The 26,096-nt window shown below is 33.9% G+C and overlaps 2 protein-coding genes across 4 annotated transcripts; one reads left to right on the plus strand and one right to left on the minus strand.

Moving 5' to 3' along the window:
* The first annotated feature begins 1,704 nt into the window (after positions 1-1,704).
* LOC127076122 (transcription factor MYC2) lies at positions 1,705-3,626 on the plus strand. Its single transcript, XM_051017688.1, has one exon. The coding sequence runs from the start codon at positions 1,959-1,961 to the stop codon at positions 3,393-3,395; it is 1,437 nt and encodes a 478-aa protein (XP_050873645.1). The 5' UTR covers positions 1,705-1,958; the 3' UTR covers positions 3,396-3,626.
* A 9,908-nt stretch (positions 3,627-13,534) lies between these two features.
* LOC127135658 (L10-interacting MYB domain-containing protein-like) lies at positions 13,535-17,143 on the minus strand. Of its 3 annotated transcripts, none has more exons than XM_051062317.1 (2): positions 16,702-17,143; positions 13,535-14,814 (listed from the first exon to the last, which is right to left on the minus strand). In XM_051062317.1, the coding sequence occupies exon 2, from the start codon at positions 14,806-14,808 to the stop codon at positions 13,984-13,986; it is 825 nt and encodes a 274-aa protein (XP_050918274.1). In that variant the 5' UTR covers positions 14,809-14,814; positions 16,702-17,143; the 3' UTR covers positions 13,535-13,983. The 3 variants fall into 3 exon arrangements, with proteins under 3 accessions (XP_050918274.1, XP_050918273.1, XP_050918272.1); XM_051062316.1 differs by lacking the exon at positions 13,535-14,814 and adding an exon at positions 14,975-16,171 and having other exon boundaries at positions 16,983-17,143; XM_051062315.1 differs by lacking the exon at positions 13,535-14,814 and adding an exon at positions 14,975-16,171.
* Between the last annotated feature and the right edge of the window lie 8,953 nt (positions 17,144-26,096).

Genomic DNA, 26,096 nt, shown 5'->3' on the forward strand with positions numbered 1-26,096 from the left:
GTACAACTAATTCTTACGTTATAAAAGAAATATATAATAAGATTAAAGTTTAACTTAATTCATCTCTATAAAATCGATTTTGAGGATGAAGAATGTCACTCTATATAAAGACTTTGTGGATTATATCTTTAATCTATGTTTAACCTATGTGGGACTTGAATTTTTTTTAATAATATATAATATATATTGTCCACACATCTTAAATTTTCTAGCTTTGTCCCTAATGCACCCACACTCTCTAAAGCAAGTATTTAACTACCCCTTACAACACTCTAACAAAAGAGTATAAAAGAAAATATAAAAAGTCAAATACAAATATAAAGTGCTTTTGACTAGTGCATCTTGTAAAGATGAATTTGAATCATTTATATAACTTTAGACTCTCATTTCCTTTACAAAACTGAACAATGTGAGACTTCTTCAACATGTATATTTTCAACCAATCCCAAATAATCTTAGATTCTCTCTTTCTTTATAAGATTAAGCGACGTGGGACTTTTTAAACTTCTATATTTTCAACTAACTCTAATAAAAAATACCTTAAAAATATCATAATATCTGAGGAGGAATTATCAAATCTCTTATATATCACTCAAAACTTTTTACTTTGTGATAAGTTACATACTAAGTTTCTACCTATCACTAAGTTTTATTTATAAACAACCAATTATATTAAAGAGAGTACAAGGGGTACTCAACCTTTAATATAAAAGAGAGAAACCAATATCAATCGGGGCAAGAAAATAACTAACGATAAGGCTGAAAGGAAAAGAAACCCTAGTTTTGATTTAACACAAAATAGTTTCCAATATGAGTTTGCCAATCAATGCAGCAGACTTGCTTGTTTCCTTCATAATTAACTTGAAACCAATCCAACTTTCCTCCTTCGAAAATAAGATTGTTCATGTATATCCAAAGATACCAGCACACCAATACCCAAAAGAAGCCAAGCAGGTTCTACAAAGCCACTTTCTAAGGAGAGATAAATTAAAATCTCCACACAATGCTTTACTCCAAAAACCTCCTTTGTCAATTTCTACCTATCTCTAAGTAAAGTCTATCATTTAATTCATAGGCCATAGATTTGTAATCCGAGTTGAAGCATAAGAATGCGATAATATGAGCTACAAGGGTTTACAAAAGATAAAATATGCACGTGATAGTTAGAAAGAGTCTAGGTACATTTCAAACAAAATATATATATGTGTATATATGGATACATCAATTTGTCTTGGGCGCATTCACGCTAGGCATAGTGCCTATAATGCAAGGGGAATTCTAAAAGTACAAAAATCTTTATATTTATAATATATACATTGATATTTATTAAATATAATATAGGAAAATTACTATACTATGTGTATAAAAACATTAAAACACTTTCATTTGAAAAAGAGGAGAATTATAACATTAGAATGAAAAAGAAGCATAGACTATTAAAAAGTTTTAAGCAAGTCAATTACTAATAATCCAACAAGTGGAAATTAGTTTGTTTAATTATCTTTGTGATTTTCCCATGATACAACACAAAATCTCCATACAAACAAGACCCCACTACAACACATTACATAACATTGTTCTATGATTTATATCCATCATTGCACCTTTCACTTTCACTTCACGTGCTTGTAAGGCCTAATAATACCAATACATTATTCCATTTCAACATTATTTGTACCCAATTTTCTCAAATCCATTCCCACAAAATTTTACACTCTTGCCTCACCATATTAGTTCAAGTAAATAACCTCCACTTATATGCTCATAAATCTTCATTTCTTCTCCCAACCCTAATTTTACACTCTTTTCTTAACCTAAAAAGATCAATCATTTGTACAACATAAAAATTTCTACTTTTACTCTATTAATCAATCTCAACCTCTTGTTCCCTTTTCTCCATCTTTTTCCAATCTCATCATTCATCTCTCTTTTTTTCTTCATACACTTTACTACCACCTATGGAAGATTTCATCATCTCACCTTCATCATCTTCTTCCATGATACAAAACCCTTTATTACCACAAACATCAACCCTTCAACAAAAGCTTCAATTTTTACTCCAATCTCAATCCGACAATTGGGTCTATGCCATTTTGTGGCAAACAACAAAAGATGAAAAAGGTAACCCTTTCTTATCTTGGGGTGAAGGCCATTTCCAAGGAACCAAAGAAACAACAACTACTTCAAACAAACGATGTGACACAGACGCAGACACAGACACGTGTACAAATGGTGATGCTGAATGGTTCTACGTTATGTCGTTGACACGAAGCTTTTCCGTCGGTAATTCTTCTTCTATTTCTTTACCTGGTAAAGCTTTTGCCTTAGATTCTGTTCTATGGTTGAATAGTAAACAAGAGCTTCAATTTTATAACTGTGAGAGATCCAATGAAGCACACGTGCACGGAATCGAAACGTTAATTTGTATTCCAACAACCATGGGAGTTCTCGAAATGGGGTCTTACGAAAATATCCAACAAAATTGGAACCTCGTACATCAAGCTAAATCCATGTTCCAATCATCCTCGTCAGAATCAAACTCAATCTCAAAACTAGATCTTCTTCCCACCAACCCACTTGACAAAATCCAAACATTCGACCAAAACATCTCATTCTCCGACATCGGTATCATCTCCGGCACCGGCGAGGAAACCGAGGAGACACAAAAAACGATGAACAAAAAACTACAAAAAAAACATAACATTGTTTCATCATGTTACATAGATTCTGAACATTCCGACTCAGAATATTATCCACAATTACCAACACCATCAACAACAACAAAAACAAATGATTCTTTTGAGAAACGAGAACCGAAGAAGAGAGGAAGAAAACCACTAACCGGAGTTCAAACTCCGATGAACCATGTGGAAGCAGAGAGACAGAGGAGAGAGAAACTAAACAATAGATTCTACGCTCTAAGAGCAGTGGTTCCAAACGTTTCAAGGATGGACAAAGCTTCATTGTTATCCGATGCAGTGGATTACATCAACGAGTTAAAAGCAAAAGTCGAAGAATTAGAATCAGAGAATCAAAAGGAAACAAAAAAACTGAAGATGGAAACAATCGAAAGTACAGTAACAACAACTTCAACTGTGGTGGACCAAAAAAGAACATGTAGTAGTAATAACAACAACAATGTTATCGCTTTGGAGATTGATGTGAAGATTATAGGTAACGATGCTATGGTGAGAGTTCAATCCGAGAATGTTAATCACCCTGGAGCAAGATTAATGAGTGTGTTTAAGGATTTGGAGTTTCAGGTACATCATGCGAGTATATCATGTTTTAATGAAATAATGGTTCAAGATGTTGTGGTTGTTCAACTTCCTGACGAGATGAGAAATGAAGAGAGTCTTAGATCTGCAATTCGAATGAGATTGGAACATGAATGATCAAGAAGAAAATCATAATCTTCATTCATAATCATGTACTAGTACTAAATTACATTATTGCTTTGAGGAGATTAAGAAACTTGTCTCTTTGCGACTCTGCGTATTGTTTTGGATTTCAATGTTGAAGACAAAATTAAACGAATACTGTTATCTTATGATAGGTTCTGTTCTGTCCGTATAATATTTTAATGTTATAACGTGGATGTCAAATAAGATTTCATTTGATTTTAATGTGTTTTTTTTTAATAGGTATAATTTGTAAAGAATTTAGTTTTTAAACACGTGCAAAACTACACAAAGTGCGACAAAAATGAATAGTATGAGTAATTCGGGTATTTAAATAATTTAAACTAGATTAAGACTCACAATTTTAAATTTATTTATTTTTATTAAATTTTAAATACATTAAGAATTTATTTTCATAAAATATGAATATTAAATTAATATTATAATAATTTATAATGTAAATTATAATTGAGAATATAATAAATAAATTATATATTTTATTTAAAAAGAATATACATACTCACAAATTGAGAATGTCATCGGTAATCTATTTTTGCAAACTTAAATAACAATAAAGTGATTTTTTTGTTTTATTTTGATATTAGCCGAAAAATAGGTGTTCTTTTTTAAACATTATATTGTTGTTTGTTGATTACCACATCTCTTTTAATTTTATAAATTTGAGAGTATATTCTTAGTTGAAGTATTTCATAGAAAATATACATAGTTTGAATAATAATTAGTTTATTAGACCATTTTATTTAAAATATTTTTTTTCAATGTTTACAATGGTTTAAATCTACCCTTCAATAGAGTAGAATTATTGTATATAATAGATGAAAAATGAAAATGAGTTTTTGAAGGTGATACATAGAATTATGGAATGATGTGGCAGAAATAAAATAAATGTAGCAAACAATTTAAAATTTGTTTTAATATATATAATAGATGAGAAATGACTATGTAAGATGATCTTTTACTAGTAGACAACTTCGGAGAAAAAAAAATCGAATCAATTTTATTGTTAACACCACTAAAATTATTCTTTAAAAAACTAAATCATAATTGATTTTTTTTGTAGTTCCTTGTGATATTTGTTTACTGATATTTTTAGTAAACAATCACGAGTTTAATTTACTTAAGAGATTAAATTTGAAAAAATCTCAGATAATTTGTACAAAAAAGTGCGAAAAAAAGTATTTATGATTGATATTTAAATGCTTGAAAATTAACGAACTGAATATAAATACATAATTGATTTGAAGAAATAAAATAAAGAAAAAACATAATAAATATCATAAAATAAATTCTTTAATTGAAAAGGCTTAAGAAAGTTAAAAGATGGATGCAGAGTCATACATTTCTAACAAATTGTTTCTCTATGTGATTTGGATACTTTAGTTTTATAGAGAGTGAGTGAAACTTTGCGACCTCGACCAAATATACTGAGATTGACTTATATATTAATACAATAATAACCGTCGACAATAGATAGATTCCCAAAATCTAACATGTATCCCACTAAGTAGGCTTCATCACTCTAACTTGCTTTCATGCGTCTTCAAAGATAAAACTGTTGAAAATCAACCACCATGCTGATAACTGCGTTGGTAATTGCTTTGAACCTATTAATTGCATTTGTCGGAAGTCTTTGGATAACTCTTATAGTATTGTTGAGACATCTCCATATCACACAATCTTATGGACTTGTCGGAAGTCCCTAACATCTGATGGACGTGTCAATCTCGACCTTTTTCGAAGATCTAATTTATGCAAATTACTTCGATATTTTGGACGTGTTTCAAAGAGAGAGTGATTATAATTTTGTGGATCTGTTCTTGTGACTCCTGAAATTCAGTTTTGCCTCAATTTATCTAATAGTTTAGTCGAACCACCTTAGTTAGCATAGTTAGTATATCGAAGAATTTGATTTGGCGCTCTTGAGACTTAGCATTTTCTAACGTAGTTAATACCATTCTTTGTTGCATTTCTCAAGCTAGAATTTCCAAGCTAACAGATGCCCCCCAAAAATATCATTTTCGATCATATGTATCAGATGGAAGAAATGTGACGTTTTTAGTAATTGTTTGACACTGTTTAAAATACCCTACACATGTCACATTAATTAGACGTGTTTTTGTCCATCATGATAACTTTTCACCAAACTGTCACGTCACATACGTGCGTGCAAATTGTTATTATTACTCCAATTTCCTAGGACAATTATGGGTCACGAAATTAAATGATATTTAAGGAAATCATTTAAATTAATTTCTTCCTAAAAAAATAAATGCCACATGTGTATCTCGAAACGACACTTGTCAAGAATTTTTTAGAGGGAAACTGAAAAGTTGCTTTCCTCTTTGTTGCTATCTATACGCTTCTTCAATGTATCTTTTCCTTTTCCACCATCTTTATATCCAAAAACCTAGAAATTCTTTTGAGATTTCTGTAACTTCTACTCTCGTCTTCCAAAAAAACTTCTTCTTTTCTAAAAGTTCTCAAAAATCAACAATGGCTTTCAGCTCCATTCCTAAATGCGCAACACAAGTTCCTCATGTTGCTAATATCCCAAGTCCTATTCTCAAGGACGATCGCACATATGTGATAAGTGGTTTTCACATCGTTATTTCTAGTCATTTTCTCTTGATTTCATCGTATTTTGTTTGGTTTACTTCCAATTACCATGCTTTATGCCTTTGTTGTGTCTTCTTGCTATTATCAAGGCCTAATGAGCATTCAAGACAAAGAGGGGTAAAAAAAGCAAAACAAGGCAAAACAACAAAAGACAATTTTTTTTATAGTAAAACCATTAGGCTGTTACGACCACCCATAGCAGCTACTACGGGTCATAGCAGTAAGGCCGATTAAGGTTTCATTTGGTTCTTCCCCCTGTATAAAGAATAGAAACCTTCTACGGCCACATGTAGCAGGCGCTACAGGCCGTAGCAGGAGGGCAAGGAAGATTGTGCTTGTTTCCTTATTTAGATTGATTCTTCTTTATTGTGGCTCTTAGGCATTATTTGATTTGATGTAATAATCATTGAACAAAGTATTTTGTGCAACTTATACTTTTTCCTATAAATTTCATAGCCTATTATGAGTTTTAGGATCCAAGTTTTATTCCAGAAAATTTCTACGTATATTTTGTTTTGTTTTTCTCTGTACTCAGTCTCCAAGGGAGAAAAATTGGATCAAAACTTAATCTAAAACCATGTTTTCTTATTTATTCCTCTTCAATTGTACATCTATTCTTATTGTCTTATATGAATTTGATGTTGAATACCGATTTGATTATGTTTCCCTCACCATGAGTGAGTAGTCCATTAGGGACTTAGGGTTATGGGGATTATATTATGACCTCTTGTATGATCTGTCACTATTGATTATGAGAATTCTAGTTTAAACTTATTTTATAATATGAGTTCATGCATTCAAACTCCGTTATAAAAATAAGGTGTTCTCAGGTATCGACCGTAGTTTGAAAGGATATGTGTTGATACCGAAGCGCAAATTTTTAAACAATCAAGTTCAAAAAAGCGAAAGCACTTAGACTAATTTGAGAAAACTATATAGATGAGAAAAAGTAACGAATCATCGACGAATAATCCGGCCATGCGAAAATAGGCGAATTATTCATTGTCGATATGAAAATGTGCTGGCGAAAGCAGGTATTTCCTATATTTATCTATTTTCTATAATTCATGTAGAATTCTTGTAATAGAAGTGACATGCAACATGCAGTTGTGTTAGAGTAAGGACCATAACCCTTGGTCATGTTTTCCTCAATTGGAATTTAAGTGCTTTTTTATTTAAGTTGTTTTACCAAAATCCATATTTTCGATTTCTCTAGATATACACCGATAGAACTGAACTCGATACTTAAGCGATTGGTCTATGTGATTCGATATCTTTTACTACTTCACAGAGCCATGCACTTGTGGTTGTATCAATATGCCCTAGAGCCTCCTATGCAAGAGGAAAAAATTGTTATATGGCATTCTCAAGTATTAATCCCATATTCCATTGCAGGTAGTACTCATGTTTTTATGGGTCCTCTCCTTAGACTAGTTAAGAAACCCTAGAATTTGGAAAGTTTCTTCCCTAGTTTCCTCTTGCGTGAACCCTTAGTGTTTAAGGATGAGCCATTTGATCTTAGCTTCATGAAGAACCGTGTGTTTTGGTCATCTCCTTCGACCAACAATCCTTCATATATCAAGTGGTTGTATATGGTCCAACAAAAGAAGGAAAAAGTATCGAAATATCATGGTATCTTTGACCTGATACAACTCTCAAGAGTTGGCCATAGGTATAACCCCACACACTGGTTGCTACTATCTTCTTCGGGGAATCTACGACCAACACATTTCACTTACAATGTGAAATGATAACTCCAACGTGCTTTGACTTAACAACAATTGTTGGTCTTTGAACAACAGGGAAACCTTTGACCCTTCCAAGATCAACAAAACTAAGCCTAATTTCTGTTTTGTTCACCCTAGTTATAATACGTACATTAAAGGCTATTATGCTTAGACTGACAATGTGAGTGCCCATGAACACACAACTTTCTCACCCATTGGTTGTCTCACTATATTTTTTGCTCCAACTCCCAGTGGCCAAGAAATTTATACCTCTGGCTACTCAGCTTCATGATAGAAGGAATGTTCGTCTCTCAAGCTATTTTTATGTGGTCTATATGAATATCCGAAAATTTCCTCTAATGACCTCAAGCCATAAGTAGATCTTAAGGATGTGAGATCTCTCTTGATCTTGATGTGTATCCCGCAAGTGCACAAAAAAATCAGTTATAGTATAAAAAATGTCGAACCCACAGAAATCAATGTCAACCTATTGTTATCTATTGTTGCTTTATAAATCTAAGGTTAATTGGTAGAAACTTTATTTGAAAACGAATTAAAATAACTAGACTATGGATTAAACGAAATGGAGACCGAAATGTAATTTCCGGGTACTTTCGGGACTTAGATAAAATTAAGCACTTTAGTTTGTTTTAAAAATATTTTTCGGAGGAGTACCTAATTTAAAAACACTACTTACTTTCGCGCAACCCGTGTTGAATTTCGGAATCGTAGTTGCCTGTTGTCGCACATACAAGTTACAATTTCGAAACATTTTTTGAAAACCAACAAATCCTAATTAATTAATAAAGCATTTTCGTTATTTTTAGAAATTAAAAATCTAAATTTTACGTTTGGAGACCACTTTCACACTATCGTGCTGAAACCGATATCTAAATACTTTTGCCGTCGCGCAAAGCTTTTAATTTTTAGAAACAAAATTTAGAATTAAAAAATCATTTTAATATTAAAATTCAGTGTTGTTTTACTTTACTGAGTCTCGTCAGAACGACGGTCCTCACATCTCAGACTTTAAAAACTTAGTCGAACATAGTTATTAGAATCATATTGTTACTGAATTGTAAATAAACTAAATTAAACATAATATTAATTTGATTGTAGAATAAACATTATGGATATGTATATATATAATTATAAATTCATGAACATTAAATTTTCACGTGTGTATGTTCCAAAATGATAAGAAAAGTGGAATGGAGTAAATGCTAATAAATGCAAGGGAAGTAGTCTCACATTGGATGTTTTACTCACATTCAAAGTCTTTAGAAAAAGTTAACAATATTTACTCAACAAAAGGAAAAAGGAGGATAAAGTGTCACATGGACAAATGTGACGGTCTCAAACATTATGCAACTTATCTCATTCATACACCTCTCGCCGGTGTCGCCACCGGTGACATCGGCTCCGGGACTGGGTCCGAGTGCATGGGCATAGAGGCTAGTGGCGGCTTGTAGGAGGCACTTGAGCACTTAGGCACAACGCATCATAGAAAATCAACAGTTCATGAAATGTTGTTGCTGAATGAAGATATGCAATGATTGGAAATAATGCAACTTTCGGTTAAAAGGTATTATTCTGTGTACTAACTTTGTGTACCTCATGATTTACGATTTGTGCTTTGTTCTGTGTTATTTATGCTGCTACTAATGTATGCTCTGTTCTTCTGCTGTTGTTGAGGCTTGATGTAAGTATATCTTTGATACTTAGTTGTAATTCTGCTTGAAGAGTTGTTTTTCCAAATTTTACCAAAGGAGGAGATTGTTGGTCCTTTTGGGAATGGTTGCATTATGCAAAATAACATAGAGTTTGTTGAAGCTTTTCTGGTACAGAAGGGATACATGTGGAACACGATGTTCCAACACGTGTTCTGCAACATCTAGTATCAACAACAGACAAATGGTATTGCAGTTTTTGTTCAAAATTATTCTATCTAAGATTCTCTCTACGAAAAAAGATCTACAAGTCATGGAGAAGTGTTAATTTGGATCTACCGGTGCAACATGTGGAACATGATGTTCCAGCATGTGTAATGCAACATCTAGCCTTGTCAGCGGGCCATGAAGGATCTTGTTTGGTGTAATTTTTCTGATTGTATTTCAATCAGATTTGTTGCAAATTTGTTGATTGGTTTGTTTACAGATTTGTTAGCAATGTATGGTTGACTTGTTTACAAATTTGTAAGCAATGTATGGAGATTTAAATTTGAATTTGAATATAACAAATCATATCTTTTGGATAGTTTTATGGAGCAATTTATTCCAATAAGATTCTCTATTATTCTGGATGAATTTAAATCAGATAACCATAAGGAAAAAGCCTAGAACATATTGCCATATAAGGATAGTTGTAACACCCTAAACCATGACTCTTATTATAAAAGATAAATTCACGACTTATGATGCTACTTAAAACACAACACACATACTTCATGAGTATTTTTCAAATCTTGCAGCGGAATTCAAATTATCTCATAACATTAAATAATTATTTAAAATAAAATACCTAAGAAAAATAACTCCAAACATAAACTCAAAACAAATAATACGTCATGTTTCCGATGTTACAGATCAGAGCATATAGACCAACTAAATTGCATAAATATAAAAATAAACGAAGACAAGCTCCAAGATCATCTTCCAACTCACAAGCAACTACTCATGTTGAGTATCTGTACAAAATTGCACAAAGCCAACAAAGCAAACAAGAAGGGGTGGCAATACACCTTCTAAATGTTAATGGTGAAAATTAATAGCAGGATGGTACCGAAACAACAACAAATATAATATTCTTACAACATACAATCACAATCTAATTAATAATGCAAATGCTAATGCATCAACTCCTTCACCAATATGCATGTGATACTAGGTTTTTTGGGTCATAGGTTTGTTACTGATTGCCCATGTCTCTGATTCCTGTTGAACCGTATCCCTCTCTGAACATGAGATCACCATGGTTCCTTTCTGAACTGGTCCCAGTGGACCGAAGTCCTACCTAACTCCAAAATATATGCATGCATGATCATGTATAGCAAACAAACATGCAACTCAAGCAATTATAAAAGCTCATCATAAAATATCATCATACAAAATCATCAAAATATGTTCAACTCAAAAAACTCAAACACAACTCACACCCTTAAAGAAATCTGACGCTCATATTTTATTCCAAAAAGTATATTTTCTAATTAAAATAGAACATTTTATTTTATTTAAATAAAAATTTCAATTAAATAAATATTTAATAAAAATCCTCAAAAATGTGAATTATTTCGGATAATTCTATTTTCTCCAATTCTTACTAATTAATTAAAATCATCTAAATATAACCAATAATGTAAATAATTCATACTTTATTTCTCCTCTCTCAAAATCTATGATTCAAGTAATTATCAAATTACTAAATTACTCCTAAATCTCCCAAAACACCCAAAATAATACAAATACACACATAAACATTCCAGTTAAATAAAATATTAGTTTAAAAAATCGGGATGTTACAAGACTCAATTCTCATGTTCTATTTGAGGGTTTGTACAAAATATTAAGTTCTTTATGTCTAGGGTTTTTTAGTCTTGTATTCCACGCTAACGCCATCATAAAAATTAGTTTCGAATCTTTATTTACACCACATTATATTTCAATAACTTGGCATAGTTGTTGGTTTGTCTTAGTTGAGTTGTAAATTCATCATGTTTGTGTAGACCATTCTATGTTTCAATAACTTGACATAGCTATTGATTTGTCTTAATTGAGTCGTAAATTCAACAATCAATAAAGTTGTTATTGAGGTTGATCACTAGGGGTTAGTGGTTGAAGAAAGTGAGTGGATTATCATATTTAGGGTGAGTCTAAATAGAAAGTCATGAGAATTATGGAGAGACATAAAACTTCATAGGATTCGAAGGTTCTTATAAGACTAACTGTTATAATTCAAAGTAGTGAATTTCCTTTCTTGGGTAGAGTTTCCCCTAGACGTAAGTGTTGTTTTACCTAATTGGGTTACCAATCTCTTGTGTTTTTATTGCTTTATGCATTACTTCTTTTATTGTTGTCATTCTGGTTTAAAAAGTTGGACAAGTTGTCCCAACATAGTGTCCGACATCTATCTCCTCAAGAATAGAATTTCAAAAAGTATCCAAGTTCCTCTTTTAAGAACAAAAGAAATCAAATCAAACAAAAGGAAATGAAGATTTGAAAGATTGTCTTATCTTACGTTAGTGTTGTTATCTTGTATTTGATCAGTTGAATGTGAATTAAGCAAGAATAACTCTTGTGGTACTTAAGTAGTGTATAGACACACTAAAAGTATTTTAATCTCTTCATGTTGTTCTAAAATCTTCTTAAACCAATCATGTAAAGTACTTAAACAATTCAGAAGTAATGTTGATCAATTAGGAAAGCTAAATGATCAACTAAGAAAGCTAAACTCATTGTCTAATAGATTAGACCTTTCATCTAATTGGTTAAAGCGCGAGTTTGCCACCAAATTGGTTAGAAAGCCTTTTAATCAATTAAGTTAGGTAGCAGATTAAAGTTTTCTTTTCTGACTTAGTCTAATCGATTAGGCTGCCATTTCTAACTGATTTGACAACAACCAAATCCATGAGTTGTTTCCTTTTTAACTAATTTTTTCTATCTAAATGAGTGTTTTCCTTACTTTAAAATTACGAATTTTATGAACTATATATTCTTCTATCTCACTCATTCTCATTTTGTTATCAATTTTATTCACTAGAAATCACCTTAGAGTTGATAGAGTGAAAGACTTCATGTAAGAGTTGTGTTTTTCTATTACTGTTTGAATTTGTGTAATCGAGAGACTAGTCTTCTTGTGTTGTTGTTATAGACTTGAAGGTTGCAAGATAAATTTGTACGAAATTTGGTGTCATATTGTTGAGTTGAACCTATATAAAATCTCAAATTGTTAATAATGAAAATCTTAAGAAGATTTCTCTTGGGGATTAGAGTATGACGCACATAGGAATTCTCTTGAAGACTAGCTATATGAATCCTCTTATCCTATCTCTTTATTTTCGTATCATTTATCTTTGTTGTTGCCTAATCTTTTCTTCTATCATATTCTTAAAATCAATTGTTTTTCTAAAAAAAAATTAAAAACAAAATATCAGAATTCAACCACATTCATTTGCTCAACACCTATAACACTATATATATCTATTTAAATGAAGGTCCTGGGTTATGAATAAGGAGGAGAAACTTAGCAACAAGTACATAGACAACTAGAGAATTCCTAATGCAAAATTTGGTAATTCAAGTAGCATTGGTCATCTCTTTACAATAGTCTTGTGTGCAAATCTTCCATCACTATTTATTTTCTTTGTTGATCGGTATGAATAGCTAAGTGTGTGTTTGGATTGGCGGTGAACAAAATTGATTTTGATAGAATTGAGTTTGGTAGAATTGATTTTAACAGAATTGAGTTTAACAGAATTGATTTATGTTTGGATACATTTATGTAAAAGTGATTGTTATCAATTAATGTTGTTTGGATGATTTTTATCAAAATTGATTTTGAATGTATAATTACCAAAATGGACATGGTTAAACACATAAATAAAAAAGACAAAATTAATAATATTTAAACATAATAAAAATTACAAATATATAATAAAATTTGAAATGCAACATAGCACTAAAATATTATTACAATACTAATTTAAATTGAAATATAGTACTAATTTATAACAATATTAAGTTTTTAACTTGTACTCTATAATTTTATTGCGAATTGAGTCGCGAACGTGATCCATCTCTAATGATGAAGCGGCATTTAAAACTTGTGATTGATCTAAGTTAGGCGATATATGGTAATCATCATGGTGAATGGTTGTATTTTCATCTTCATAAAGATTAAAATCAACATCAATTTCCGCATTCCTTCTAATAAAGTTGTGAATGGTCATTGTTGCGACGACTATTTGAACCTGCGTCTGAAATTTGAACTTGGGCATACAACGCAAAATTGCAAATCTGTTCTTCCATACTCCAAAAGTTCTTTCTATTGTGCACCTTAAACTTGAGTGATAATAATTAAATACTTCATTATTATTTGCGAACCCGTTAGAACGCCTAAAATCAGGAAGGTGATAACGTTCACATCTGTAGGGACCAATGTATCCTATTGGTGTTGGATAGCCAGAATCTACCAAATAATACTTACCTATAAAAATAAATTAATCATTTAAAAGTGAAGTCAAATATTATAAAAAAAATCATTAGTAGTAATAAAAAGAACAAACCAGGAGGAGGGTGTGGAAAATTAAGGTTCACATTTGTGAGAGCTTGGTCAAAAACACGTGCATCATGGGCAGTACCTTCCCAACCGGCTAATACAAAAGTGAAACACATATTCCAATCACATACAGCCATTATATTTTGTGTAGGATATCCCTTTCTTCCAATATACCTGGTTTGCTCGTTGGCATTAACTACACATGACACATGAGTACCATCAATTGCTCCTATAGCATTCTTGAAAAAAGGCCAATAACGTTGATCATTTTTTATTTTTGAATGACAATCATGAAATGTAGGATCTTCAGGTTTAATATATTTCATAGACAACTTAAGACAAGCACGAAGTACCCGATGAAAATGTCTACTAACAGTCTCCCCTGAGTGTTGAAACCTTTCTTGAATCATTCTATTACCTACCCCATGTCCAACAACAACTAAAAACATTGCAACCATTTCTTCAACTCCCATTCTTTTAGAAGACTTTAAACCATGCTCAACTAGTTTAGTGCATATCAAATTAAAAATATGTTTTTCCATTCGAAACATCTCATAACAGCGAGTGGAGTTACCTTGCAATATTTCTTGAACCCATGCATGACCGCTTAATTCACTAGTTCTACATGGTTCTTTGCATAATTGACTTACTGCGTATTCTCCAATTAGTGCAGCCACAAAACTAGCTTGTTGAAAAAATTCATCATCATCATCATCATTGCCATCTTCTTCTTCTCTATTGTTGTCCAATTGCTCATTCTGATCATTCATTTATCCCTTCATAATTATAAATAATAGCATTTAGGTGTAAGTAAATCTACATTCCATACCAGTATGAAATTAACTAGCAGTATAATTTAAGTAGATGCACCCTTCATTTCATTTCATAATTAACTAGCAGTATCTAACTAACAGTATGAAATATAGCATTTAGTAATTCCATTTCAATACTTATAAACATAGCATTTAGTAATAGAAACATAGCAAATTCATTTCAATACTTATAATTCCACTTCACCATATCATTTGGTAATTAAAAGATAGCTAATCCTAATACATAAAAAGTCTAATTACTATAAGTCCTAGTTTAAGATGATTCATAGCTTAAGATCCTAATACATAAATAAGACTAATTTTTATGAAATTTTAGATCAATTACATCTTCATAAACGACATAGGATTATTTGCTGCAAATTTAAGCCAATGCACCCTTCTATCTTCAAAACCTTTAAAGGAAACAAACATCTCCCTCGCAGGCTTGAACATCATTAGTTGGCAACATTTTGTCAACAAGTCTATATCACTTGTAATTTCATCCATGGTATGGAGTGTGGCCATCACCTCACCAATAGATGTACTAGTTATAGCATCATTTCGTGCCTTACATGTTTCTGCAATCACACTAACAGCTTCAGCTATTGTTGATGAGGGAGTTATCTTTTTCTTGGTTTTCTTTTCAACACCACTAGCTCTCTTTCTCTTTTGTCCACTACTTTGGCTAGCAACCCCTTGGGAAGTATTCAAATTAATATTTGAAAAATCTTCCGTTGCTCCAATACTTACATCTTCACTATCACCCGATCCTTCTTCCACATCCAAGCCAATATTATTAGGACATGGACCTAAGTCATCAACATCGTTACCACAATCCTCATCGGGCAATATACCACTTGAAGGTGCCCAAGCATACTCACCATTAGCCACCACATCCTTGAAAAGTGTGGTTAGTTGATTAGCAAATGGAAGTCCTTTCTCTCTAAATTTTCCATATAGAGGATATTCCAATTGTTTTTTCTCCCACCACTCGTCCGGTGCATCAAATGAATTCTTCTCACTATCCCACCCCATTCCGGTAACTTTTCCAAATAAATTAAACCATGCTCTCCATTCCTTTCTCAAGCTATCATATCTATTCTTCAATTTTGTCTTGTCATAATTTCTCCCGGATGATCCATTAAATTGAGAAACAATGTTTTTCCAACCCGTCTTGGTAAAGCTAGTTCCAATGCGCTCACCTTTCGTAACTTGATCCATACATGCTTGAATGAATATTTCGTTAACTTTAAGATCCGTCCAACTAGCTTTATATCTTTGAATTTCATCAACATGAATTTTTCTCTTTGTAGTCATAATACTATGTACACAAAGTTACAAACACACATCAACACTAACAATAATGTGTGAGTAGAAAATGATTTTAACATGATATGGCAACAAAATTTCACTCATAATACAAGTAGCAGCATTATAGGCTGCCATATGAAATTACACAAACTCATGAAGTATATCAACACTAAAGTAGCAGCACTAAAGTTGCATTGCAGGAAAAAATTAACTAGCCGTAAAAAACTAGCTTATGGAAGTATATAAGCACTATAGTATATAAACATTAGAATGTATTTGCAATATATAAATATTATAGTATAAACATTAGAATGCATTTGAACATAAACTAGTATATAAACAATAGCAGTTTGAAAACATAAGCAGTATATCAACACTATAGTTTAATATTGAACAAAATAAATTCTAAGAGGCATTTTATCAAACACTTAGAATGCATTTAGGTGAGCGAAAAAAAAAACAATTGTTTCTTCTCATATTCATATCAGTTGCAGAAGAATTACAAAATACAACCATTATAGAACAAAATTATGAGATTACCTTATTCTTGGAGTAGAATTTTTCCTTGTATTTTTGGTTGTAAGAGATGATGGTGTATATATAGACTTGAAGGTAATAAATCTTAATCAAATTTGGTTTACCAAATTCATTAATACAAAGCAAAGAGAGTAATGAAGGAATTAATACAAAGCAGAAAATTGGAAAGTAGAGAGTATGGTAGCTTGAAAATAGAAGAAACAGTTGAAAAGAAATTAAAGAGGGCAATGAAGGAAAATTGTAAGAACCAAAATATCATAAATGCAGAATTGATTCTTGCTAACCTCAAAAGCTAGGAATTGTAGCTTCTATTGGAATTGCTTCTAGGAGAGTAGAATTGATTTTGGAGAAAAAACCCAAACAAGAAAATAAGACCACTTTTAAGTTTAAAGGAATAAAACGTGAGTTTGGGGCTTCAAGAAGCCAATCCAAACATAGCTTAAATCTCTTTCAGTTAGGAGGTAGATGAACCACTTGAAACTATTTAAGATATGTATTCATGAATCCTTTATTAACCATTTGAATTCTTATTATTATTTATTTATCCATGTGTGTTATTCTTTTCATCTTTTAATCAATTAAGGAATGAATTTGAGTTGTAAACCACTATTGGGAAATAAATTTCTAACCGGATATAGGATAAATATTTGTTAGGTGATTGTTTTAAAACTATCGAACCATGAATATGTGATAGAGAAATTAGTAATAGAGTTCCATGTAAGGGAGTTTTCTTCTTTATTTTATTTATTTTTCTTTCACAATTTCCTTAATATTCATACATCATAACTTCTTTAAGTTTCTCAATAACTTCGTTGAACTTTTTGTACTTCACATATCAATATATTGTCATTTAGTTTCAAACTTTTCCTTCTTAGATTTCTCTATCGTAAAATCGCTTCATTGTTAAGCTTGCTACTATTATTTTTAACTCAATTTTGTATTCATATGACAATTGTTGCTACCTTTGTTACTAGGTGGTGAAACCTCGGTTACTAGGTTGTGGCACCTCTGTGTCGGGCACCCAATGTCAGTTCTATGGGTGCGAGAGAAAATATTCTCCGGTGGTATTGATCGTATTATTTTCTCCTCTCCCCACTTATTTGTTTATTACAGATTTATTTTATTGTAGTTTTTGAGAATGAACACCCACTATGTAATTCTGCTCTTTAATTCATTTCATTTGAGGTTGCATTTAGGATGAATTTGAGTTTCATATAAGTTTGCCATGTTAGTCTATAAACAAAGTTAAGCTTTATTTGTAATCTCTGATCCATAACTCAATTTTAGTTTTCCATAGAAAGTTTGTTACAATTCAGTTACACTTTCTCTCTCTTTCATCTTCATCATCTTCATCTTCTTCCTTTTTGTGCACCAATAATTGGTATCTAAAACTCTGGTTTGGATCCATGGGAACCACCAAGAGAAACATGAGTGAACGGTCGGGCGTGTGTGATTGATTTTGTTTTTTGAATTCATATTGAGTTTACGATTAGAATCGTGATAGAATCACATTTTCTTATTTTGCGGGATTGGGAAACACGAGTGTTTGGTGAGATCTGAGTGAAATCTTGCACAAGATCAAAGATAAACTGTGGAAACGGTAGCTTAAATACGAAGCATCCAGTATTTTATGGAAAGAACTGGAATCGATGGATGGTTCAGTTGCATGTGTTGTTTGGCGCTCAAGATGTTCTTGATCTCGCCAATGATGATTATGTAGCGGTTGCAGCGGATGCAACTGAGACACAAAGGAACATGTATAGAGAGTTGAGGAAGAAAGATCAAAAAGCTATGTTCTAGATCCATTAGTGTGTGGATGTGAATGTGTTTGAGAAGATTGCATATTCGCCAACAACAAAGGTTGTGTGGGACATACTGGTATGTTGCTATGGAGGTGAAGCATCAGTGAAGAAGGTGAAGTTTCAGTCTCTACTTAATCAGTATAAGAATCTCAACATGAAGAACAATGAGAAGATACCAGATTATATCTCCAGATTGATTTTGATAAAAAAAATGAGATGAAGTCTTGCGGAAGGACTCTTTATGAACAAGTAATCATTGAGAAGGTACTGAGATCTCTTACTCCTTAGTTTGGTTACATTGTTATAGCAATTGAAAATTCTAAGAATCTGAGCACCATGAGAATTGAAAAGTCGTAGAGCAGTCTATAGGCACAAAAGTTGCATATGACTAAGAGAACCTCTGAAAGAGAGGTAGAGCAGGCTCTAAAGGCATCTTCTGGTAAGAAGAATCAGAAGCAGTCTTGGTTTGGCGCCAAGAAGAGACATGGTGGTGGTTATGAGAAGTTAGAAGTCTCAAACTCTGATGAGAAGAAACATCAAAAAGGAAATGAGAAGTTTGACAAAAAGAAGGTTCAATGTTACTGTTGTAAGAAGTTTGGTCACCTTGTTGTTAACTGTTGGTCAAACAAGGAATGGGAATCAGAAGAAGCAAACATAGCCATAGGGAAATCTGATGGTGAACATGTGCTATTGATGGCTTCTGAGTCGGATGGTGGATATTTGGTAGACTAGTGGTATACGGACACTGCCTGCTCAAATCACCTAAATGGAAACAAACAATGGCTGATTAATTTTGAATATAGAAAGAGGACAAAGATTAGATGTGATGGCGATACGTATCTAAATATTGAAGGAATGAGAAATGTCAAGGTCAGAGTGAAGAATGATAAAATTGTTCTTATCAAGGATGTTTGGTATGCTCCTGGCATGAAGAGAAATGGCTTAGTGCATAAGGTGTTGAATGTGAAACTGAGTTTTTGCACAAGAGACTGGGGCATATGAACTTTAGAAGCTTAGGGAATCTGATTTATAATAAGCTGATACATGACATTCCTAAGATTGTGAAGCCTAAGAAGTCATGTGAGATATGCATGAAAGGTAAGAAACCTATATTTCCATTTGCATCAGAAGTGGCTCCAAGAGAAAAACATGCCTTATGAGTAGTGCATTATGATGTATGTGGACCATTTGAATAACCTTCACTTGGAGGAAACAAGTACTTTGTGTCATTTGTGGATGAGTTCACAAGAACGACATGGGTAACACTCATAAAGTTTAAGCATGAGGTGTTTGCTGAGTTTCAGAAGTTCAAGGTGAAGGATAAAAAACAAAGTGGTCAGAAGATGATAATTCTCAGAATTGATGGTGGGTGGGATTACAACTCTAAAGAGTTCATAGGTGTAGTGCCCCAAAATTTTCCTCCCCACTTTTTTCATGTCGCCATCCAATCACTTGACTAAGGTTCAGTTGCATACATTAATAACTCATGCATAAGCACCATTCATTACCATGGATTCCAAATGCTTGGCTTGTGAGGCTAGGGTCAGTTTGTGTAATAACTTGGCTTGGACTTGCACCAAGGCTCAAGGGCCTCCAAAACCCCAAACCTCCTAAGGATGTGGATCATGGAGCTTTGGCTTTGTTTAAGCAGTATCTTGATTGATTCAAAGACATGGATTGAAGGCTATGTTTCACTAAACCTTAATCCAGGAAGATGTGTCCTAATGGGCCTCATGGCTTGACTTTTCATCTGGTGATCTATGGGACATACATTCACGAAGACCTCGTTATGGCATTCCTCAGGGTATGAAAACCCTAATGGTGGCTCCTAACCCTAATCTCATGTGATCTTTCACTCAGTGTGTGTTTCACTTAGCCTCCTATGCTTGATCCATTCATTTTGTCTCCTTGGTTGTGGTTCCATCCTATGCTTGATCCATTCATTAGTCATCTGATCATTGTTATGCCACTATTGCTTGGTCCATAGGTCTTGCTAAGGTTTATGTTTCTTTCTTTCATGAGTCAACTGTGGATCTTGGGTCTAAGTTTATGCAAGCCATTTCAAATTAGTTCATACAGGTCATGTCTATCCATACCTAATTTCAAATCATGATCATATAATCCCAAAATTCAATCCACTTCAAGTGACATATTCATGTATTAAGTCAATTCATTTTCATTCAATTGGCCAACTCCATTCATTTTCATCCATAAAATATTCATTACATACAAAAAAATGCAAAAAATGTATGTGGACCAAATGTTGACTTTGGTCAACAGTTGACTTTTTGGTCAACTTTGACCAAAGTCAACTCAAACCCTTTTTGTCATCCTAAACTCCCAAATTTCCCATCCTAGTTATAATCCTATATTCCAAATTCATGTCAATTTTTATTGTTGGCCATTTTGTACTTGGAAGCATCAAAAGCAAACTTGACCACTTGTGTTCAACCACCATGCCCATGTCCCAACCTTTCTCGTCTTTAAACTTCGGTCACGTTTATATCTCAAAAACTTTCTATACATTAACATCACATCCATTGAAAAATTCAATTTTGGAAGTTTCAGCTCTGTGAGCCGACTCATGACTCGAAGCAAAACCTTCGGGTCCAAACAGGTCGAGTCATAGGTCGACCAAATTCTGGGAAACCTGAATGAGTTGACTCATCCACTCCTTACGTCGACTCATTTCCCATTTTCAGTTGAACCATGTTGCTTCGGGTCCGAACAGGTCGAGTCACAGGTCGACCCAATTCTGGGAAACCTAAATGAGTCGACTCATCCACTCCTTACGTCGACTCATTTCCCATTTTCATTTGAACCATATTGCCATGGGTCCGAGCAGGTCGAGTCATAGGTCGACTCAACCCTGAAATAAACTCTATTTGAGTCGACTCATCCCTTGTTTGAGTCTACTCATCGCTTGTTTTACATAATTTTTTGCAAATGGACCAAGTCAGGTTTAACATTTGGGCAAGATGCAAACCATAAACCTCATGGGGCCTAGTTACACTGCTATGAGATTTGGACATGTAGGTTGAACATGAACCCCTGTCATCGAAGATAGCCAAGGATTGCAAATGTGCCAAACTGAAGTCCAGAAGTGTGCCCACGGGTGTATTCACAGGTCAATCATACAAAACAAAGGCACACATGCATGAACACCAGGAAACCATGAGCATAACAACCATGAAGCAATGTTGTCGAATCATACCTGTAGGCAGGACCAAACACCAAGCCTATTTACATCAACCTTTGGTCATCACCAATGCACCATGACAGCTCGCATAATATGAGCTTAGCATTAAGTTCCAAGAAGATAGCAATACAAACCTCTACAAGTCAAAATCCATACCAGAGTTTGGCTCATAGAAGATTCAACATGTTATAGCATCACACTTGAACTGCCATTTACCTACAGCTGCAAGTCATCCACACTTGAGCCAAGTAAATAACATGTCATAAATAAAACTTCAAAGCCAAATCCACTTGAAGTCATCCTGCTATAACCAATCACTATAGGAATCACTCAAATCCAATCAAATAACCAATTTTGGATCATATAATTAACTCCCAACTCAGTGAGTTAATAGCAAACTCACTGAGTTCATTCCAAATAACTCCTAAGTTGACTCCTAACCTGACAATAACTAACTCCAAGCCACATTAATCATAAACCTAACCACTATAAAGTCACATATCCACCATCATTTTAGGGGAGTTTGGCAATCATCACCTTCAATCCTCTGCAATCATTTTCAAATCTCTTTCCCTCTAACACTCAAAGCTCAATTTCTAAAATTCCATTGAAGCTTCAAGAAGAGAGAGCTCAACCTCATCACACTACAGAATTTTGGAAGAAGAAGAATTGGAAGACAAAGCAAATCAGAAGAAGATAAAGGCAATACCGTACCTGTTTGAAGAAGTGATTTTTCGTTTTCATCTTCTCCAATCAACACTCGTTGGAGCAAGTCTCAGCTTCGGAGGTAGGTCCATCTTCTCTGTTTCTTCACATTTCGATTGCCATGTTGCACCTTGCGTTGAGGTAATTCAAAGCTACAACACCATGAGCTCTGGATTTCATTTATGGACGCGTAATTAGAGATTGAGTTTCTTAGGGTTCTTGAGGATTTGGGATCGATGGTGGACTTAGGCCAAAAATTAGGGGATTTGGAGGTTGGATTCTTGATCAGGAGGTGGAGACGAAGATGGAGGTGAGTCCATTGTCCATTTCTGATGGCCACCACCGCCGGAAGAGATTTTCGGCGCGGTGGCTCACGGCGATATTCAGGCGAGGTGAGAGGAAGTAGCCATAGTTAGAGCGCGCGCTTACAACTCCAAATTCTGTTAGATTGCTTGTGTTTGGGCTTGTCACATTCCAAGCCCAATGCAATACCCTCTCACTCCCATTACCTTGTTGCACCCCCTGGCCGAAAAGAACCTATTTAGCATTGGGCTTTGGTAACTGAAGCCCATACGCTTAGACTCTATCTCACCCTCATCTTCCAGCACACACACAAACCAGGCCTACACCCTCTCTGTTCTACAAAGGCCCATTCCCTTTTCTTTGTTTTGTTTGTTATTTGGTTTTGTTAACTAGATTAATTTTGGTTAGTAGAGTTTAGGTTAATTAGATCAATTAGGAGTTAATTAGAATTTCTAAAAATATTAGAAAGATTGTAAGGTTTATTAAAATTCTTGATTTAGATTTCAAATTAGATTTAATTAGAGATTTTTAGGAATATTAACAATTTTAGAAATTGGAATATTTTAGAACCTAATAGCATTTTAGCAATAGAATAGTTTAGAATTTAATTGAGCTTAACTAGATTTCTATATTTGATAACCATAAAATTATCAAAAGACCATTTTATCCTTTAGGGGTAATTTTGGACATTTTTACCCATATAATCACATGCTCCTTTAGGAGTAGAATTTAACATAGATTATTAATCCAAAGGTCTTAACATTAACATGATCCCTTAGGATTTTCTACTATAGCATGATCCCTTAGGATAGCTTGATTAATTCTAACCTTTAGATTAGGACTAACCTAGTTCCCTAAATCATTTAAAACCCTCCGATTTAAATTGATCAAAAGCAATTTTGATCAATTAAATCCTTTGAACTTGTATAATCCCACAGTCTAAAGTGAGTGACCAAAAGACCCTTGGCCACTTAATAAGACTTCTATTCTAAGCTGTGGAGCTCGAAGCCTCAAGTCAAGATCTTCAATCAAGGCATCCTCGGTCATATCAAGCAGCGAATTATACAAGATAAATCAAAGGTCAACATTTGGTAAACACGATTCAATTTGTACGAAATGAGCCTTAAGTAATAGGGAATGACGAGATAGAGTCTCTCCTATCCTCGTCTAGAGTAACTTTGCGTATGGGGCGTATGCCCCGATATTCAAAGAGTTCGCCCTTATTCATAGACTTTTGTATAATACGGATCGATTAAACTACCAAGCCTTCTTCATACAAGGCAACATCAATACAAGGATCAACGATGAAGATTCTTTGCCAGTAACTTGTCAACTAAGAGAAGTATCACGCGCTACGAGCCTTAAGTAAAAGGGAGTGACAAGACGGAGCATCTCCTATCCTCGTCTAGAGCGAATTTGCGTATGGGGCGTATGCCCTAGATATTCAAAGCGTTCTCAATTATTCGTAGACTTTAGTGTGATTTTTATTAATCGACTGTCAAGTCTCTTATCGCTTCACTCTATTATTTTCATCCTCCATTTCTATTCAATCATTCAATCACTTTCTTTTGCCTTCAATCACCTTGCTTTCAGCCCTAGTAGGCTGAACTACAAAAGCTCTGATTTCTTTATTGCACTATAAGGATATGTAGGCAGGAGAATCCAAATTCTTCGCGAGCTACCTTATTTATCGATCTTCCCTTATTTATCAATCTACCTTATCTATCAATCTACCCTATTTATCAATTAATCTTTCTTCATTCATTCAATAAATACCATCCTTTTGAGATCAATCATACTTCTTCTTGGACTCCTTGTCTATCTGTTTGGGATATCTTAACGACAATTCATCTCCTCAATCGAGAGTTGTTTGGGACTGCGCCCAAACACTTAATTCAATCTTTATTTTTGGCTTTACCCTATAGTGGCGGTCTTACTAGCCCACGTATTGGTAAACGCCTACCTTGCTCTTCGATTCAGAGTTTATCTCCTTCTTGGATCCAAAATACTATTCTTATTTGATCTCGAACTGTTTGTTACCCATCCAGTGATACACTATTCCTTGTACTATACAGTACTACAATCATTCCTCGAATTGGTGTTTGTCTTGTGAGTCCCCCGTCGCTTAGACAAATATCTCTCTGCCCTTATTTCATGGCAGTTAACCTCTGAAATTGGGTTTGTCTTGTGAGTCCCTGTTGCTTGGACAAATACCTCTTTGATACCATTCTATTGGTACAAATTATACTTTTCATCACTGTATGTCTCTTTCTATTCTCGTGGTTCCGAACTACGATTGCTCTGACTTTCTCATTGCATGATGAGAATATGTAGGCACGAGGACACGAATCCTTGGCGAGCATACTCCTAATCATTCATCCTTCCGCCTTAGGGCACCACTCATATCTTTCACTATTCAGTATCTACCTTCGATCATAAATCGTTCACCTAGTGACATACTATTTATTTGATATCGAAATACACTTTCTTTGGGAATTCCATATACACCCTTTCAGGACACCTAACGAAAGTCTGCAATTCTACCTAGAGTTGTTTGGGCTACACCCTCAAACACTTAATTCCTCTTTTTTGGCTAAACACCCTATAATGGCGGTCCTACTAGTCCATGCATCGGTTAAAGTTGTTTCCCTCTATGGTACAAATCTCATTTCTCTTATGGATTCCAATACACTTTCACCTTTCGATTTCAAACAATACTTCTTCAGTCACTTATCACCAAATATTCAATTCTATGACTTTGGTCACTTCATTCCGTTCATCTCCATGATACCTCCATATTTTATCTTACTTCACTCCATGTGAAATACCAGTTATCTTTGAGCCAAACACACGACCTCTTTGCGCTCCTTCTTGCGTCACCTTGTGAACTAAGAGATGTTTGGGACCATGGCCAAACACTTATTCGAATTTACCCTATAGTGGAGGTCCTACTATCCCGTGTACTAGTAATAGCCACCTTACTCTTGGGTTCATCTTTTCACCCTTGTTCGAGTTCAAAACACTATTCTTTGGTTCATACTATACCTTTATCACAATTATTTTCATCTCCCGCCATTAGTTCTTTGAACTATGGAGCTCTGAATTCCTCAATGCACTATGAGGACACGTAGGCATGAATGCCCCAATCCTCATCGAGCACTTTATCTATTCTCCTTCCTTTTCCCATTCTTTTGCGAGTAATCTTTAGATGTAACACCTATTCTAACGAGAACAATAAAAACGGTCCCCATGGAGTACCATGGATGTTTAGGGTGCTAACACCTTCCCCTTGCATAACCGACTTTCTTACCCAACATATCTCTTTCCCCCGGGTTTTATCGATGTTTTCCCTTTCCTTTTGGAATAAATAAAGTTTGATGGCGACTCTA

This window comes from Lathyrus oleraceus, chromosome 4 (assembly GCF_024323335.1).
Source record: "Lathyrus oleraceus cultivar Zhongwan6 chromosome 4, CAAS_Psat_ZW6_1.0, whole genome shotgun sequence".
NCBI classification, from domain to species: domain Eukaryota; kingdom Viridiplantae; phylum Streptophyta; class Magnoliopsida; order Fabales; family Fabaceae; genus Lathyrus; species Lathyrus oleraceus.

Bases quoted from the DNA above. Each gene is read 5' to 3' on its own strand.
- LOC127076122 (XM_051017688.1), top strand. From the start codon at position 1,959: ATGGAAGATTTCATCATCTCACCTTCATCATCTTCTTCCATGATACAA.
- LOC127135658 (XM_051062316.1), bottom strand. From the start codon at position 16,167: ATGACTACAAAGAGAAAAATTCATGTTGATGAAATTCAAAGATATAAA.